The sequence below is a fragment of the Monopterus albus genome, unplaced genomic scaffold (genome assembly GCF_001952655.1).
Source record: "Monopterus albus unplaced genomic scaffold, M_albus_1.0 scaffold135.1, whole genome shotgun sequence".
NCBI classification, from domain to species: Eukaryota; Metazoa; Chordata; class Actinopteri; order Synbranchiformes; family Synbranchidae; genus Monopterus; species Monopterus albus.
The window spans coordinates 961237-981701 of NW_018128015.1; the positions used below are offsets into that span (position 1 = coordinate 961237).

Below are 20465 nucleotides of genomic sequence, written 5' to 3' on the forward strand. Positions count from 1 at the left end.
ATATATGGTAGCTGACATTTCTCCTTTGGACAAATCTGTGATAGAAGAATCAGAGTTGATCATGAGAGGCCTTATTTAACAAGTTAAATGAGACAAAGAGTGGTTTGCCACCCTACTACTCATTTCACATTACTGACATCTGACATGTTCATTTCAATTATTCTTCTTCATCTACAAAACTTCCAAAATCCCGAAGAACGGCTCAAAAGCCAAGGAGGGACAGGAGTTGTTCCAGCACTTTGACTGTCAGCGGTGCATACAAGCAGGTAAATGGAGTAGAAAGTCCTGTAATTGGTCATTCAGTCATCAGTGTTCAAATCCCTCGTTGTGTGTGAGACAAGCAGCATTCCAGTGGGATTGCACAGGGCTACAGAGTGTACCTGTCTGCTGGTGTGCAAAGAGAGAGAGAGAAACATGGACAAAGAGACAGACATGGCAACAGAGAAGGAGACGGATGTGTGTGCTCTCCATGCAGGTGAGTGACCCTGAGTGTAAATGGTCCTAATGGAAAGACAGGACTCAAGATACAAGTGTGTCAAATTCAATGTTCTAACAACATTATGCAACTACAGCTCTGTAGTTTAATAACTGCCTGAGATACAAATATGAGTCTTTGGCTTTTGGTTGGCAAATAGCTTACTTATGTGCAAAACATCACATTTTAGAAAATATCGGTGTGTGTTAGCTGTAATGGCCAAAGAATCCCATAAGTTTAATGACTGTTTCAATACCTTTTTGTGTTTTGTAATAAAAACTGGAAATATAATCTTCTTAGTTCACTGTACTTTTGGTGTTGTGTATATACACACTCTCTCCAGTGACTAGTAATAAGTCACAATTACAGACCAATTTTTGCTTAAATGAAAAGATACTGTGCATGTGAGGGAAGGATATTATCTAAGACAAGAAATACAGGCAAAGTGCAACAAGTAATGTTACCCTGGGCTTTATAAACATGACAGTCTTGAGCCATAAGGGCAATAAACGGCATCATTATAGTTCTTAAAGCTTGTGATCTACGGCAGCTTAGCCTTATGAATTCCACTGTATGCTGCAGCAGAGGGCCCTAACTCCGTGGCTAGTGCCATCTAACCACAGCAACCCAGACCACAAGTTCACATGCCAAGTGACAGAGAAAAGGTCCATCATTTCTTTCTGGCTGTTTGTGTTAATATCAGCAAACAACATAAACAGAGGTGAAGAAAACTCTTCTGCACAGACTTCCAAAATTGTCAAAGCTACAGTCAGAGATTTATGGAACTTCAGATTGTTCTCTCATCCATGCTGTTTCCCATAGATTTACAGTATCCGGACACAGAGAAGTTAATAGATGAGGACAGACTGTGGAGCCATGGGAAATGTATGGTATAAATGTTAAAGAGGGTTGACAGATTCATTGGCCTTTTCCTTCACATAATAAAGGTAAGACAGGGCTCTTCTGTTTTCAGTGCCTCAGTATTTTTAAATGAATCATCCCTTCCACATGTTTGCATAATGATTACATGTCTGCACTTGCTCTTTTCCAACACATCATCACAGGCTGTCTGTGGTTATGGGGTCACGGGCCAGTTGGTTCTCAATCAGAGGTGCCGTTGTTTTTATTACTGGCATTATAATAATAACAAAACAGGCAGGTTTGCATCCCTTAACATTATTTTTACCCTGAGGCGGCAGGATTCTGGGTTGATAATTTTATGGAACGCGTCCATCCAGGCCTCAGGCCAAAGTCATAACTCAGTTACAAACTTAGTTAAGGGGGAAATCAAGATGGATAAAATGATCTCACAAGTTTCGCTGCCTTCTGGAATATATTAGCTGTACAGTACATTCTGTTAATGTTGAGGCATGAGAGGGAACACATCGCAGACGCTGCTACTGGATTTTGAGGTCTCCAAGCCACAGCCAGCCAGTTATTCTGTTTGCGCCTTAAGACGATGTGGTGCCTATTGTGATGCTGGTTTGTTTTATGTAGACTGTTATTTTGGATGATTCAGAGTAGCATGTGTGTAATTATAGCATGCATATCTAAACAGAGACTCTCATGGGCTCTACTGTCATAGAGCTTCAAAGTGAACAGTATTTGTTAGATTGGAGAGCATGATAGGGCATGAAGGCCACAGGAACTCTGTGGCTCTACTTTAAGCCCCACAGAAGAGCCCTGACATGAATCAAAGGTCCACTAAGGCCAAAGCAACGTCTGAGCAGCATGAGAGGGGCTGTCATCCAGTGTGAGCTTTGCAGAAGCTTAGCTCCAAGGAAGGGTTATTATTTCTCCCACTTTTCTGCATCTAGACCACATCACTGCTTCTTGCATCTTTACATTGCAAATAAACCAATTATATCAATTTTAGAAACTGATTGTCTTGGTCACAAAATTAAGGTTTTGAATGTATGTACTGCAGTATATACAGTAAGTATACAGAAGAGGGAGCTTAGCGTGTCTCATCAGATAGAAGTTAGATGAAACAACAGCTGCAGGCTGGAAGAAACGATAGAAGTAAAAATGACGGTGCTTGAGGGAAAATAAAGAGAGAAGACAGGAGAAAAGCAAGGAAAGACAGTCGGAGAGGGAGGAGAGTACTACTGCAGTACACCACAGAGCAGTAACCCAAAGCCACGTCAGCACAACAGAGCAAGGCAGAAGTGGAACCCCAGACTTCCCTCCCACCCTTATTTTCACTGCTTTTTCTTCATCCAGCTCCTCCTCCAACATCAAATATTACAGGGCTGTGTGTTTTCAAGGGTGGAATCAGCATACATTATCTTAAGCTCTCCAATATTATGATGTGTGTGACTAAGCAACAAAACTAACTGTTACTAAAAGTGTCCAGCTGTGCTAAACATCTTTCCCTTCTTTACAATGCAGCGCTTAAAAGGTGGAGACACATTGTATACACTTTTTGTAAGGGCTAAACTGGGAAGTGAAAGATAAAACAGCAGGCATACGCTGCCTAAAACCCTGTGAACTAACAGTAGAGTTTACATACAGTAGAAAATCAAGTTACAGGAGCCAATAAAACTGCTAGCTGGAGGGGAAAGAAAGGAAGAGGCAGGTGGGAGCAAATACCAGAAAGAACTTCAAAGTTAAAGATCTTGGAAAGACCATAACATTTGTAGTGATTAACCTGAGGTGTTGTATGGAAAAACTGGATTTGAACTGGCTTGTTTGACACCCAAAGAGAAAGAGAGTACTATTACTTAAAGGCAGAGAAACCCAGTGTGTGGAGTCAGATACTCACCTGGATACAACTGTATGGTGGGGGCACTGAGTTGGGCATCTTTGGATACTCTGTAAGCCACATCAGGTCCTTGTGTTGACCTCCGTTGTGAGCAGAAACCCGTTGTTCTTGTAACACCCTCAGGTAAACTGTGAAACTCTAAAATCTTCAAGAGGTCTGCTGGTTCCGCTACAGAGAGGAAAAAGAGACACGTAAAGAAAAAAAGGATGTTAGATTTATAGAAACATCTGTGGACTAGCATTCAAATTTAGCATTTGACCAAACTCCATAGTACAATGCTGCTAAATTTACAATCAATATATCAGATTGTTTATACAACACAAATATAGATACAGTCCTTTTACAAACAAACCAGAACTTGTGCTTATTAAGAAAGCATTCATTATGGCCAAATCTGTTGCCATTCCCACTACTTTCTGTATTTTGCTGACTCAGAAGCACCAGTTACCCATCAGTAAAACTCACTGTTGTGGTTCAGTGAAGATTTGTGTTATCCATCTAAGCCCTAAACAGAGATGTGCCCATTTATAGATCACCATGATCATGGGGTACCACTGCAGCAAAACCCATCCTTCCATTCATATCCCTACAATGCTAAATCTATCGCTGCCTCCCTCTGGCCACAAACGTGCAATTAGCACACTTTCAGGCCGGTCTTCCTGCCTGTAACCAGGCCACCGCAGAAGTAGACTGGGTCAGAACAATGTGACATGAGGTTTGACCCTGGACTGCACCCTCACATGCCAAAACCACCCAGGACAAACAGCTGTTCCTGCAGCCACATGCACACATAACATGCTACACAATGACACCCATTAGCATCCGGCCTTGTACCAGCAAATATGTGGACAGAAAAGGACACTAGGTTATGTACACAGGGGCAGCCACATAAGGACCGGGGCTGTCAGGGTGTTTTAAAGGAGGTCAAACACTAAAGTGAGGAAGCAAACTAACCAGATTACGACAGAAGGATTTTATGGCACATATTCTTAAGAAAGACAAAAGCGAGCATTCTGGATGCATTTTTGTGTTGCTATGGTGAATGCAATCTCTCCGACAAGTACAAAAGCATGCACAGACACCCACACACAGGTACAGCAGACCCAGTGTCAGGCTGCCAGACCACACAGACCGTTCAAAAAACGCTTTTGATAGCATCCATCTCAGTGAAGAAGCTGCTGGGAAAGGTGGAAAGGTGAACACCACATTCTGCTTTGCCCTGCAACTACCTCCTGACATTGTTAAGCAGAGGTCTCCATTTAAGAGCAATTTGGCTGCATGTGTTCCTCTACAGCTGTACAGTGATTGTAAAACAGAAAATGTCTGAGTGAATGTTACATACATTATCTTATTATCAGCAAGGCAAAGGGTCCAATTAAACAATATGCTGACAACACATACAAAACACAAGCACAAAAAACACCGGTTTGCAGCACAGACATCAGACATGGAGTAACTTGATTCAATTACTTAACAAATTAAGAAATTAACACACTTTATGGCACAAATATTACAGCGAGTCTGGAACAAGACTGTGTAGATTCTGAGGAGAAAATGTGGGATTTGAGTACATTTGGTATGTGGACGTTATTATCTCATTGAAGGCTTTCTCATCTCTCTCCTCCTAAGCCAGCCCACTCTTCCTGTCTTGGAGGCCCGTTATCTGATCCCAAGCTCTGTAATTAGACTTCTGCATATGTGAGTGTGGAATCCTGCAGAATGTACCATCGTTCTGGGGGACATACTAGGTGGAGGCATAGAGATTTCTAATAGAGAAATGAATATTTATCCGTAAACCACAGCAAATGTGTCAAAACTCACTTCCAGCATGTTAAAAAGCCAACTGCATCGATATTAGTGGACGTGCACACCAGGTTTAGGGTCTCTGAACAAAAAGACAGCTCTGTCTGTCATCAACTCATAATGAAGAGATAGAAATTCACCCACCAGCCAGAAAATGCCTATAACTCACCTGATGACAGAGCTTCACTTAATGAGCTCGTCACTAAGGGCACTGCGACAGCGTAATAATATTTCAGACTGTTGTGCGATATGAAAAAACGTGCACATGTCTGCATTTGGACAGACTGTTGCAGCCGTTGCTTAGCAGCTGAGGCATTCAGGGGCCTGGATGCTCACAATAAACCTCTGAAAGGTTTAGTGGAACATACAGGGGTGAACCCTAAGGCCTCCGGTTCAGGAGAAAGGCAGGATCATGTGTTCAGTGATTATTCTACACCCAATAAACATAATGATTCAGAAATGGTTTTGAGACATTTCAGATAAAAGAAGAAATAAATACCAGCAAAGTAAGACTCAAGGTACACTGGCTTACAGAATACATGTTTTAGCACTGAAAATGTGTAATTTATTCTTCAAACCTGCAACAAAAAGTAAACTGCTGGTAGAAAAAAATGTTATGCCGACAACAAACTTTTCATTTCTCCATTCTGTGAACACTTAGGCCCCTGCATGCCTCAGTTCTTTTTGTCAAAATGTTTATTTGGCCTAGTTCAATGATGCTGGCTGAGAGATATGGTATAATTTTAGGAAACCATATAACAGGCTATAACAGGTAGTTTTTTAAAGTAATGCTTGCATAACTGGCATCTGTATCAGCCAGGACTTCAACAATCACAGTAATCAAACAAAGCCAGCTGAAAATCTTTTCTGAAAATCTCGATGGGTTTCTGTGGGGCAGACACGGGGTGCAGCTGTCTCTCAGCAGTGACACATAAAGTGGCACAGAAAGCTTTTTTATTGAATAGCATTTTAAACAAGGGCCATGCTTGACCAAGGTTTTACCCTTTTCTCAGAAAGCAACAAATGGTCCCCAGTAAAAGCCACAACAACGTGCTTTGCAATAATTCCCTCTAACCTGCCAACATTCAACAGCACATTGGGAGTTTGACCAATCAATCATTCTGATGCTTACACTGAAGAAGGCACAAGGCCCCATGGTTAAACACAACAACCACTGTCTAAATGATGGAACTTACACATGGTCAGATTAAACCCAAGCTGCACCATTAAGATCTACTAGTAATGGTTGAACCCAGCTGTAGTAATCTCCTCGTACGACCACACAGTCTCTCCACTGCCTTATATGGACACATTCTTGTATCTGCCCTGCTGCTAGAGACTCTGGTGATGACAGGTACCAACGCTCACTTGATGTGTGACCAGATTTAAAGCTAAAAACCAACTATATGTCCCTCCCTATGCGTGCATGTCAGACTGCTTCGAGATCATCCTACAATGTGGCACTGTGTTAGCTATTATTGTCACTGTGAGGGAAGGTGCTCCTAATGCTGTTCTTTCTTGTCTTCACACCTGAAGGAACCAAGGAACCACAGCCATTTTATTAGTTTACAGAAGACAACACAAACAGTGATAAATGTTTCAAAGAAGTTCCTTTGGGCTACATAAAACTACACTCCTAGTGCTTCATAACAATATGGCTGTCATAATAACAGCACTAATAATAGCCAGCTCAGCACCACGGGGGTGGGGTGGGGTGTAAGGAGAGTCCAGTTGAGGCTAGCTGTGTCTGCTGAGGAGCACTTGTGCTTTTTCTAATCTACACTGACACAAAACAATCCCACAGACATCCGCATCTTTTTTGGGAGGGAAACAACTGTCATGAGGACGTTCTTTATTTGTGACATGTTAACCAAACTCTGCCACTTCTCATTTCCATTTTCCAATTTGCTATTTCTTCATGCAACATTTTCACCCCTGATGCATGTAAATGTGACCTCAGGGCCTCTGCTGGGTCACCTGGACATGAGCCAGGTGGAGAGGACCAGTTAGCAGCTGACAGGAAAAAAGAGGAGAGCATAACATATCTGTCTAGACACAAACTACAATATAACAAACCCATCTGAGAAACACCTTTTTTCCCCAATAAATCTAAAATGCAAAGAGCAAAAAAGAAAACAACAACAAATTAAACATTTTTTCAGCGTCAGACAAGCACCTCAGTGAGTTACAAACATTATCCACTCTATTACCCCCACTCTTAACACACTCACCCATTCACTCTGTCACTGCCAAGTCGACCTTCCAGCGGAAACAGTCCTGACCACATCCTAAGCCACAGGTGTGGGTCTCAGTCCCACCTTGTTAAGGTGAGATGTTTACCCACCTATCAGGACAGTTCCCTTGAGAAACTAACACCTCTGACACTACAATCTTTTTCCCTCTGACCACAGCCCCTCACATCCAAGAGGCACGTTCCCCACATATAAACAGAATCTGTTTATATGACAGGGTCTTGTGTACATTTGCTCTCCACCAGTCCGTCATCCCTCTTCTGCGGCTTTGGCTACTTTTATGCAAATAAACAATACTGCAAATACATTGTATCCTTTTTAATGCCTAAATAAAAACATCTCCATCTCGTTGCCTCTCACATTGTCCTTTTATTGCAGTCATCAACACTGGGACACTATTCTAGATATCTGCAATGCTTCAGTCACTCACAGATCCTCTGCTGTGCATAAGTAAATGCATTTACAACACAAGTACAGGAGAGTGCAACCAAATGTGGCCCAAATTAAAGGAGAATTAAAAACAGAGGTGCAGCACTAGTAACAACTCAAAGGATTCACAAGGGGTTCTTGCCACATCATCTTGCCTGAGATGATGAAAACTGTCAAGAAACAAATTGTCTCCTCAAACTGTACACAACTGTTTCTTGTTATTTCCAATTCTTATTACTGAAAATAAACTTTTGCACAGTCAATATAAAGCAGCCACTCCACAGTCAGGGGGTTGCCAAACCATGAACACAATGGAAACTAGCACAGAGCAGTATGTTTGATGTGATGTGCTAAAGGAGGAGCAGTTAACTTAGTTTTATCCTTTTATTGGTTTGTTTGTCAGACATGGGTTTGATGAGGTTGCAGCACAGTAAAGGATAATTAATTCAATAAAGTGTACAGTTGGCTGTTAAATGGCTATGAGGTGGTGTAGAAATATCTTCCCCTCACTACCTCACCCCATTTTTTCTACATTTCTCTCTCCCTTTCTCTGAACAGTAGCTTGAATGCCAGATTCACAATCCTGCTTTTGGCTCAGTGCCAAGACCGGAGGAGGACCCCATTCCCCTACCCAGAAATGTCCACTTACATATATACACACACTCCGTAACAATACTTAGTGACTCCAGACAGCACTGTTTCATTTGACAGTAGGAGGGGTGCTGGACCAGGGAGTTAGGACTTTTTCATGGAGGGAGATTAACATTCTTCCCTTTTTCACCACCCCCTATCCTCCTCCAACAGTCCCTCCTGAAGTGAGGCCTGATTCTCCAGGCAAATGCTTGACCTGACGCTGAGGACAAGGAGTAATTAGGAGCCATAAAGAGGATCCTGCCTCTCTTGGAAACCAGCACAGCCAAAAACAAGAATGCCCAATGAAAGGCTCCTGGTGGGCATCACAGACATGGGGGTGTAAGAGGGTTTTTGTTTGTTTGTTTGTTTGTTTTTAATTTCACCTGATTCTGTCATAAAACTTTTAGCTGAAGCCAAATGTTGTGAAGCTGGAGCCTCACTGTGAATACAGCAGGCTATAACAAAAGCCCCGACCTTAATGACTTGATGTGTAACCTTTAAAAGAAGAAGTAAGACATTTTTCCTCTTACTAATTATAGTAGGTGAACTTCATAAGCAATAAAACTCATTCAGGGGTTTTGCAGCTCCAGTCAGTACGAGTTGTACCTCACACTGGGTAATCTTAGCTATTCTTAGCAAACTTTAGACAGGAAAAACTGCCCAACTTCTCTTCTCTAAATGTACTCCTGTAACACTTCACTGCCTTTATCAATATCCCAGAAGAGGCCACTGTTTTGCAAAAGTTACAGAAGCTAACTCTGCAGAGTAAAACACCCTGTATGCCACCTGGCTCCTAAACACAAGGCCTAAACAATGTTTTATCATATAAAGCGTATTAACCTTTATTAGGTTAAGAAGGGGTGGTTTGTTTTAGGTGAGGCAGCCAAACAATGCCATAGAATTATCAGGTCTAAGAATTTGAATGCCAAAACCCTGAGGCACACCTTCATTTGCACTTAAGCTGCCTTCAGTTGTTGCTTCTGGGTTTCATGGGACTAGGCCTGAGGATTATACTGTGGGCATTACGTCTGCTACATCGCATTGCATTACATAGTTTATGCTGCACGGACATCCTGTGAAGGAACACACACTGCTGCAGACACCTTAGTAAACTAATGCAAGTCCTGATTGGGGTGTCAGTTAAGAGGATGGAAACCAATCCCCCCATACCTCATCTTTATTCAACTTGCTGACTGTTTAACCACAGTCAGAGAGATTTCTTGAAAATCGTGACTCCTCAACACGCTTTGTAGCGAGGCTTAAACTGAAGTTGCACACATGAAGACTAGTTTGCACACAGGAAAGTAGAAATGTGAATGTGACATGCTAAAAAGGCTGCTCAGCAGATACAGTAGAGATGAGATAGATCTGCCCTGTAACTGATAATAAGTGACCTTGTCAATAAACAACTGTTGTCTCCTTTGTGTCTGTTTCCAGTTGTGGTTACAACAGGACAAAAAGTTTACAAAAGCTTGTTTTAAATATACTAAACTATTAGCAATAGCTCCTTTGTAGTATGAAACACCAGCCAGGTAAAAATATACCACTAGATGATGACAGTGTGCTTTGTTTTGTTTATTTTTAAGGTGGTTTACACTGGCCTCAGCAGAAATAAATCTGTAAATACCCTCACATGCCACCATTTTATGGGCCAACTTTAATCCAGATTTTTCAGGACTCTGACCCAGTGACCTCAGCTGAGTGTAGCATGCGAAAGCTGCAGTGGGGAGGAAAAAGCAAAGGAAGGAGGAGAAGAAAGAGTGAGAGATCTTTGTTTCTACCCCTCATGCCTTCATTCCCTGGTGGTGATCAGCTTTTTGTTTCTACATCTCCTTGCCTTCATTCCCTGGTGGTGATCAGCTGGTAGAAAACTTAGTTTTTCTGACCAGAACTTCTCTTGTGTCGGAGGCACAGTGCTTGAGCTGGATGCTTATTCCTTTAAAAGGGAGAATACCAGATGGTTTAATTCACTGTCTCCATGCTGCAGCTCACAGCAGTGAAGATAAATCACCGTGTGCCGTCCACCACAAACAAAGATGGAAAAACGGAGTCAAGATTCCACACAAGAAACTATATGAATGGTACTTTTTTTAGGTACATGTGTGATCGGTATTCCTTTGCACCAGCTTCACCCAGCTTTATTTTCTAACTTTCATTACCAACGTTATTTCCCTCTGCCTGTTTCATTTGTTCCTGCACTGAAGCCTTTTTTCTCATTCTGTCACTCCCTCCACAAATATGGTTTCGATGACTGTCTGTTGAGAAATGTATGATAAAAGAGGACCCTGCAGCATGGACACACAACCATTTCCTCACAGATAGCTTTTATTCCAGCTCCAGCACACTGCCACAAAACAATTAAATTGAATCCAGTATGTATGAAACACTGCACAACAGTGAGGCCTTTCCTTTTGTCAACCACTATCCAGCACTGTTACACAAAGTAAGGCCTACTGCCAGCGATGCATTCTGCAGCACTGCTGTCTCTTAACTAATGACATAGTCATCATCATCATCAGTGATCTCAACAACACAAATATTATTACCCAGTCCACATAACCAATATATAAAAACCAATATACAGCAAGAAGAGTAGAACAAAGGGCAACATTAAAAAAGTATATGCAACGGCATTTTGTACAACTAAAACATTGAAAATTATTATAATACAGTTATGATCTAGAAGAAGAATTAGAAGAGGGCACCTCTGAACTTTGACCCGAAGAGGAAGTGATCATGCATCAAATGTAGCATCATTTTAACATGCACAAACTAATGTTAATAGGAATCTCACAAAGAAAAACGTCATTGCACAGCTTCAGTGAGGTGTCCAAATGTGACAAAATAGAAAAGTGGAAAAAACTGTAGGTTTATTAATCAGTGTCCTTCTGATAGTAATAACACACAGACTAACTCTAGCCTGGGGCTAAGGAACGTTTGGCACCTTCTGTGATCCCAAATAATGTGCATGTGTTGCAATGACAGCCAAGACAACCATCAGTGCGTTTCCGACTGACACTTTAACCAGACTGTACTTGAGCAACATGAACCCCGTGGGTAAACTGCCTGACTGACAGTAGGCAGCTTTACTGGAGTCAGAATGAAAATTACCCTCTGACTTCATGGCCAAGCTTCTGTGAAATGTTTTTGTTAAATGAATTAATTCAGACATTTTCCAAGAGGAGGTGGAGAGTTGTCAAACAACTCTATCTCAAAAATTTCTATGTCTTTATTTTGCCAATTCTGTTTCATGAGGAATCATAACTACTGTCTGGTTTATGTTTCCTGGGAACATTTTTTGGGTAAATTCAAAGAGAGACATGTTAATACACTGAACACATTGTGTTTTCTGCTTCAAGCCACTGTTGACTTTCTCAATATGTAACCAAAACCACAGGCTTTCTCAAAACTGAGTTCTGCCAGTGCAAAGACACAATCATAACAGAGCTGTAACATGCTTTAACTGCTATGATATGAGTTGATAATGTAAAGAAATCAAAACGTGATATTAGTGAATATCCTTCTGATACATTCAGTGTCATCATGTGACAACTCACCACATGTTATTTACCTCATTAATATTGACAAAAAATACATTAGCACTATAAAGATAGTAAGTTCTAGCAGAGAGCATTGCTCAGACACTAATGTCTTTTTATAAGTTGTTTTTTTGGGGGCTTTTGTAGTCTTTATTAATCAGTCGGACAGGCAGACACAGGGCTGCAACAGAGCTGTCAGCAATCGAACCGCTGGCGTCACACGGTTTGCCGCGCCGTAGCCGCTCAGCACCCCGACTCAAACACTAACCTCTACTGGCACTGAGTGGTGTGTTGACTTGTCTCACACACTTTCTTCAGTTTGCTTCAGCTGTGGTCAAACTCTTGCTTGGCACCTTGTTGTAACAAAACCAAATTAACTAAGCCTCTTGTTTAATTACAACATTCTGCTGAATAGGTATATAATTGCCTTACTTTAATGCTGACTTTCCATTTTATTTCTTGCAACTTTCTTTCCCAATAAAGTTAAACTAGAATACATCTAATTGCACTGACATTTCTGGACTGACCAAAAACCATTGCAGTTCTCCCAGCAGGAAAAAAATGCTTACAATCAGTACTTCTACTGCCCAGGCTGTGGCTAAGCTCAGGCTGGGGAAGGGGGAACAGGGTTGGAAAGGATGACTCATACATCACTTTCCATGCTCAGTGGTTATAATACCGCATTACAGAGAAAAGTGCTGTTTCCTAGCCGAAGTGAACACGGCTTGTGAGCCTGGACCAGAATTTAATTTTCACTCATGCACCACATGCTGCAACAAAGCACACTGTTAAAAATCAACGTAGGAGTGGAAGTTGCATCATGAGTTAGCACATCCAACTTTGAGCATCACTCACATGGCCGTCAGTGTTAATTTAATCAACAAATATGATCAAGGAGACTATTCATTGAAGCTTTTTTTTCCCACACAATGAAGACTAGACATTTACAGTAACGTTTGAAAACGAGAACACTCACAAAATGTATTACATATTTCATCAACAGATGATGTGACAGACGGACTAATGAACAAGGATTAAACTGGAATCACAAACAGTTTCCTCCACTGTCCAAAATGTATCTTGTTCCAAAGTTGATTTAGCCACTTGACCTGTTGCACAACCATCTTACTGTACATTTGGTAACACGCTTACATTGGGTTCATGGACTAAATTCATCTACACGGCACTAACAATTAGACAAGAATTAATTACTTGATGGTGACAACATGAAAAATTTTAAATGCAGGACAAATTGAGAAGAATGTGACTACACTAAACTAAAACTAAAAAAATGACAAAAAAAACTTTCCAAATTAACACTGGTGTCTGTGTTGACATTTCAAAGCCCAGTGCCCCCATTTCTTCCTTTTTTAATGACAAGGAGTGGAGAACACTTTGTTCCTTTCAGCTGTAATTCTGGAGCCTAAAGGATCAATCTTTGTACGAGTGTTCCTAGCAGATATGAGACTTGGCAAGCAACACCTTTAGAGAAAACCCAGTGCAACTGGCTTCAGATCAAGTGGGCTGAGTACAGAGCATTGACCATTGACCGGTTCAAAATCATTATTTGACCCTGGAAAGGAATAGACTATCTAACATATGGCAAATAATGCAACCCTTTGTGCTGCACAAAGGATCTCCTTAATTCTGACATGGAGTCAAGAACTTCTCCTGCATATTTTGTTTTATCTCCCATGTTGTTATCAGACATTAGAGCTGATTTACAGAGTCCTTTCCACAAAGCCTGCATTTACAAGCTGAAGTGGCACATGCAGGGTCACCGCTTCTCTCCACAGTCCAGCTAACTCAGATTCCTTCCTCAGCACCATGGCAATAGGAACACAGAAAAAGCCTTTTTTTCTCACTGCCACTTATCTAATTGAGTTGGACATGACCTCAGGTTCACCACTTTAAAGTGAGAAAAAGTCCACCGAAACCCCAAGATAATGACTTCTCACTGAAAGATGATTAACAGGGGGGAAGATGTCTCTTGACTATACAAACCTCATGGCTGAAAAGTATCCTAACGCAAAGGCACATCTGTGTCCCCCCTCACCTTGAACAAGCTGCACAGTAACATTTTTGATCAAGCTCTGAACTGTTCCATATGAAAAATAAGCACACAGCTGTATCACTGTCTTTTCATACAGTCATTTATAATGTTAAGAAAATGAAAACAGACGTGGTTCCTTAGCATCCCTCATGGTAACCAGCTGTTAGCATCCCGTAAAAATCACAAGTAAAACAGACTGAAATTTATTCAATTCTGTACGATTCAATCACTTCTAATAGCTTTTCTAACTGGCCTCATGACAAAAAGGCTAAACTGACCAAAGTGCATATAAATTCCTTTTGAAGACGAGTTATCCAGATATAGCCTAGAGCATGTGAATGAAAGACAGCTGCAGACCAGCTGTATACAACCTTTAACCCTATCATAAAGCTCATTTAAGCAACAATAACCTTTTAGTGACCCTGGATATGTATGTGCACACCTGAGAGGAACACAAGGCACACTGCTATTATTTTTGCAAATTCAGCTATAAAGCTGCAGATGGTATTTTTTAGGCTTTTTCTCTAAAACCAGCACAGAATGGTGTATTTCCTTCTGAAAATGCAACAGATCTTTTTCTCAAGTCCTGTGTTCCACCAAGAAGTAGAAGAAAACATCTGGAAGACATTTTTCTGGTTTTTTGGAGGGCTTAGCAGACAGCACAATGGAGCTTATCAAATCCAGATGTGAAGGCATTCAGTGAAACAGTGAAGGCTTCTATTTATCCCCTTAAAACATTCATAAGAATAAAACAAATACCAGCTCCTGATATATAGCATAATTCCTGAACCATGCCCATATTTCTTTGGCATATCCACTGGTCCTTTCGGTACTGTTGTCTATTAACATCAGTGACTTTGGCCAAAATCCATCCATGTTTTCATTTGCATATGGCATCCAAAGAATGTTTTTTCAGCCTTTTAATGACTAAAGTACGCTGCACAAGTAGGCTCTGGTCCATGGGTGAATACCATCCCAAAATGTTTAGAATGAACAATTATAACTAAGACTCATGGAAAGAGTCCACTGATTGAGGAAAAGGAGTAAAAAGCAACTCAGCAGAAACACACAGGAAACCTTTTAGAGAGGAAGTCAGGCTTGGTCTACAGCTACAAAACAACTGAAGCACCACACCAGGCAGTTTGTTCATTTTATTACATTTAAATGGATGTTGTTTAGTGAAACATCAGAGAACTGCTACTAGGTGGAACTAGACAAGCAAAGAACACCTTTATTAACAGAATCAGTTCCAACTCAAATTCTGCATGCACATTGTAAGGCTGTCCAAAAGCAAAAAAAAAACTGAACTGTTGCAGGGATTCTAGTCACAAAAAGTACAAAACACTGATTGAAAACATATACCTATACACACTCCTTATCATTCTGTTTGACCCCCATGAAACAAGGAGCAGCGACACTTCAACAGCAAGAATCCCTTTCTTAGGCAATGAAACTGTAAACCTGCCTCTGACAAGCCTGACCGTCACCTCTAAACTCTGACCCCGCTCCTCATTCTTAACCTCTGTGTCTTATGGGGCTGCTGTTTACCACTTTTGAAATACATATGTTTAAAGTGAGGTTTGCTCATGCATGCCAAAGCAAGATGACCTCTAGGAAGAACTGTACTTTCACTCGCTGTCTATTGAAACCAGACTTAGCATTTGATGTGCTGATCCTCTCTGAGCTTAGGCTGCCATGAATCTGACACTGTGTTGTATTGTGCAACTTTAAACACTTAGAAAGAATATTCTGCAATCCTAGTGGAATACTGTATCTCAGTATTCAATGATACATCTTTATAATTTGGTTTGTCAGTAGATAAAATCCTGTTCCATGCTACTATCAGATGCTATTACAAGATGACTTTATAGGCTAACAGATAGGTATCATGGTAAGTAGCTAAGCCATATTTGACTGCAAACATATGTTTTTGAGGCTTTTTGCATCTTAAAGCTAAACAACAAATGTTTGTGTGTAATATGAGAGGCTGCTAGCAACTAGCCTTTTAGCACAAAGCATTTAGAAAGCTAAAGACTGCAGTATTTTCCTCTGGACTGAGCAGAGACCAAAACAAAGCTGATAATAGGAAAGCAATGTTGATCTTAAATTTGCGAGGCAAACAGAAGCACAGCTCTAAATTAATGTTTGCTTTAGAAAGTGACATGTTAGTGTCCTGTTTACAGTTTGTTGTACTGCCCCCAGGTGGTGATATATAAATTACCACCAAAATTAATCCCATTTTATGAAATTTTAGAGTCGGTTTTGCATATTTTATGCTATTTAGCTAAATTAGACTCTTAATGTACAGGAAAATATAATTACTAAATTTTACAAATAATTTAATAGGATATTTGCTAAACTCTGAGCTTAGCAAATCTGGGGGTAAGTATGATTGGCTGTGCAGTTATAGGAGTCTAACAATACATATAATTATCACAAGATGATTATATTAAAGGTCAAACATTATCGCAAAGATCACCTCCATAAATTGTGTCTACAACCAGTTGTATGTTATTACTTTTTGTTTCAATTTCAGTGGAAAATAAAAGCCACAATGTAAAGAAATCTACCCTCTATATAATAAAGTCATTATAATATGACTGACATTATATTCCATATAAAATTATTAGTAAATATGAAATAATATGAAAACAATACAATTGTTTGTTTGTTTGTTTGTTTGTTTGTTACACCTCCATTTTTGTGCAACTGTGTAAGGAGTTGAGAAGTCCCAGATAACAAGTGATGTGTCTGGGCAGGCCTCTGCAAGCTTTCAGAATGTATATCCTCATCCTCCCTGAGGCAAAGAGGTCATCTGGTTTGGGTGAAAAACTGGCTAATAACCATTTATCTACCCTGATATGAAATGCACATGCAAAATATCTATTTATACAAAAGCCTGATACTAGTGTCAACATTAACACAAAAGCTGACGTTCATCAACTACAACAGTTGATACTTAAGTGAATGTAAATGAGCAAAAAGGAAGTAAAAATCCTAAACTTGAAGAATAGTATGTTTACATAAAACTAGTAAAGACTAGCAGTCAGCATAGACATAAAACTAGTAGTGAGCATGATGCTAGCACCAGTTCAACATGTGGTCAGTGTCAAGTTCCCAGAAGCGTTCCAGTACCCCTGAGGATTACTCACAAGACTCTGGTTGCTCTCTGATGCCTTTAAGAGACGACTGAATCCGGCCAGCAGCACCAAAATGATTTCAGACCCATGCACTGTCCCATCAAGTCCAACTGTTATACAGTGACCTAAGCTGTGTTCAATTAACACCCAGTGTTGATAGGCAGATAAGCAAGCTGCAGTAATCCCTTTACATGTTCAACAGTATAGCCTATATGAGCCTATAAAACCACTTCAGCTGCAAGTGTTCTTTATTATAACGGATTCTAATTTTCTGCAGTGAAAGGAGCTTTATAGCATCTACATCACATTAAGACCATCAGCCTCAGTCTTGCCCACAGTTTCTCACTGTCCTAAGCAGAGAGAAGCCACCTGTTCACCTCAAAGTCCTGTGTCAGACCACCAACCGCGCCAGGCAGAGTCAAGGTGCTAATAATACATGGAAGCCATACCCCAGCCCCTCTCACAACAGTGTTTAATGATTATTTAAAAATCACTTCTTCCATAACTGATGTTTAGGTTACAAACAATAAACATTTACATTTTCATACCGAGTTCTATAACTGCTACTAAGAAGCACAAGAGATAATTTCTAGAATGTAATTGTCTGAGCCTAAACACAGGGCCCAGTGCCTTGGAAACTGCTTGTCCTGATGTGGGGAGCCCTTCAGGCGGCTCCACCCTACCACTTTAGGAGAGCCACAACCCCTCCTCCTTATGAAAATGATGTTCAATCCTCTCATCAACTTAAAATGGGGGAACGCTACAGAAAAAATCCTCTTCACGTTTTCTTGAACTGAACTACAGAAAAGTTAATTTTGCAAAATGAGTAAAGTCTTCGAAATGCAAAACACATTTGCACATATTAAAGTCACTTGTGGAAAAAAACATTTTTTTTGTACTTGACAGACATTCATCACATGCTTTAGCAGAAGCAGGATTTCTGTGCAGGCCTACACGCTATAGATGCTTCTGCAGTGTAAAAACTTTGCCACAGCTTCACTGCAGAACCAGTTCCTGCAGATCCACATCACAGACAGAACAGGTAAGGGACCAGTTGGACATCAGGCTTTCTTAAGAGAAAACACTTCTGTCATGAACCTAGAGTGTTCTGATACTTTCTTCCAAGTTAGTTTCGGACAGACCGTGATGAATACACTGAGACACTAATAAAGGCACAAAGATGAGTTTGGAGGAGGGGCGGACATCACACAGATCTACAATAACCAAAGAGAAAACCTTTCGGAGCGCAGCGCAACTCCAAACTGTATCCACAGACCTCGCAGACGCATCTTACCTGAACTTGCTTGCCATATGACAAAAAGCAAAATCACCGCTAAAGCGATTTGGGCGTCCCTTATCCTCCGTTTAACTTTCCATCTTATATGGGTATCCATGACCGCCAGAGACGTCCACGGCAAGTGGATTCACTTTTCAACTATTTAGACTTGCAACAACTCAGAAAACTAGTAAAAGCAAAAAAGTCCCAGAGAAAGAGAGAAAAAAGGGGGAGGGGGGTGTTTCGTTATTTCTCAAGCAGCCATAAGGGTTTGTTAGTGAGGGTTCCTCCAGCTGGCTGACGGATGAGCACCGTCTCTCCCGCACTGCACCTCTCCTCTCTGCTCTGCTGAACTGTCCTGCACCGCTGCGCCTCCGACCAGAAGCGCTGCCCCCTCTTCCAGTCGTCACGTAGAGTCCCTTCTAGTCCAACGGGGCAACACACGCACAAAAAGTCTTTCCCCTGGGCTGTCACTCACAACGCGGACAGGAGGCTTAGGCAAATCAGAGGAGTCCAAATATTAGAGCCGGCCCTTTTATTGGCCGAGGAAGGAAGGAAAAGTTCAGGCAGAGCTTGACGCCTGCAATCCCTGCTCTGAATTCTTTTACATGGAGTCCGCTGAGGAGAGGGTCCGAGCGGGAAAAGCAAACTTCTCCTGACACAAATCCTCAACAAAGGCAATGCATATGTTACTTGCATTGCAAAACTCTTGGTTCACTTCATGTCAGTTGGTTTTCAGTAACGGACTAACTGAGAAATTGTTGTGAGAATCTGCACCACTAATGTAAATTACAAACAAATGCAAGTCCTGCATATTATGTAATTTATTGGCCCTGTGTCAAAAATCTGATTTAACAGCTTTTTGGATTAGTTGGTACTGTCATCATACTGCATGTTCATGTTTAATCAACTGAGAGTCTGAAGCCTTGTATGTAAAGCCCTGTGATGTGCATCTGAGGTTTGACAATGTCTGCTCTGATTCTTCCTAACAAGTTGACATTTGTTCTTAATTATCTTTATTTATTTTGTGCTTAATATGGAACCATTTTGCATTTGTATTTAATCAAATTACCACAAATGAAACCTCAGCTCAAGTGAAGCCATTACAGGACTGGTTTCTGTGCAAAACATAATAAAGCTGAATGGAGATTTTTCTCCTACTATGGAGTAATGGAGTTTGCTTAAACCCCTTTTGCAAGTGTCTAAGAGCTGCTACTCATAGTGCACATACATAGATTACTACAAAGAGACAAAGGCTTAGTTGCCATCAACACTGACTGGCATGAAGTGAAACTAAACCCAAATGTACTTAATTACAAAATTGTAACAATGACACTATATGAGGTTTAGTTAGACGTTTAGAATAACAAAGAAACTACAAAACAGGCCTATAGCTTTGTCATGGACAGGCCAACACCAAAGTCTTCAGGAAACAAATATCAGTTTGGATCAGGTGTTACAGGATGCGTCAGTCAGCTGGTTTCATCACCCAGCCAGACATAATCAAATCAAATCAAATCAAATTTTATTTGTATAGCGCCAAATCACAACAAAAGTCATCTCAGGACACTTTACAAAGTAAGGTCTAGACCTTACTGTTATCAATATTATTACAGAGGGAAAACCCAACAAATCCCCCTTGAGCAAGCACTTGGCGACAGTGGGGAGGAAAAACTCCCTTTAACGGAAGAAACCTCCGACAGACCCCGGCTCTTGGTGGGCGGCCTTCTGCCTCGACCGGTTGGGGTGAGTGGATAGAGGAGAGACAAAAGAAGAAAAGCAACAAGACACAACAATCAAACACTGATCAGGTCGATGTGGCCGGTGACTGCTCGTCAGAGACATAGAGCTCCAGGGCCAGGGCAACCTGCAGAAAGGTACAGGGAGAGAGAGAGAGGACACACTACGGGAGAAAGGAGACACAAAGTTAGTAATGTGTAATGGAGGCATATAGAAGCATAGGGAGAGAGAGGAGAGGAGAGCAGAGCAGAGCAGGAGGGGAGGGGAAAGAAACTCAGAGCAGCATGGGGCCCCCCAGCAGCCTAGGCCTATAGCAGCATAACTAAGGGAAGGCTCAGGGTCACCTGATCCAGCCCTAACT

General features: G+C 41.1%; 1 protein-coding gene across 1 annotated transcript in view; it reads right to left on the minus strand.

Moving 5' to 3' along the window:
• col5a1 (procollagen, type V, alpha 1) overlaps positions 1 to 18782 on the minus strand; it is a 71190-nt gene extending 52408 nt beyond the window's left edge. The window contains exons 1-2 of the mRNA XM_020613580.1: positions 18383 to 18782; positions 3240 to 3407 (exon numbers count right to left, since the gene is read on the minus strand). Coding sequence (XP_020469236.1) covers positions 3240 to 3407; positions 18383 to 18482 — 268 coding nt within the window. The 5' untranslated portion in view covers positions 18483 to 18782. The remainder of the gene's footprint in view (positions 1 to 3239; positions 3408 to 18382) is intronic.
• Positions 18783 to 20465: the final 1683 nt, after the last annotated feature.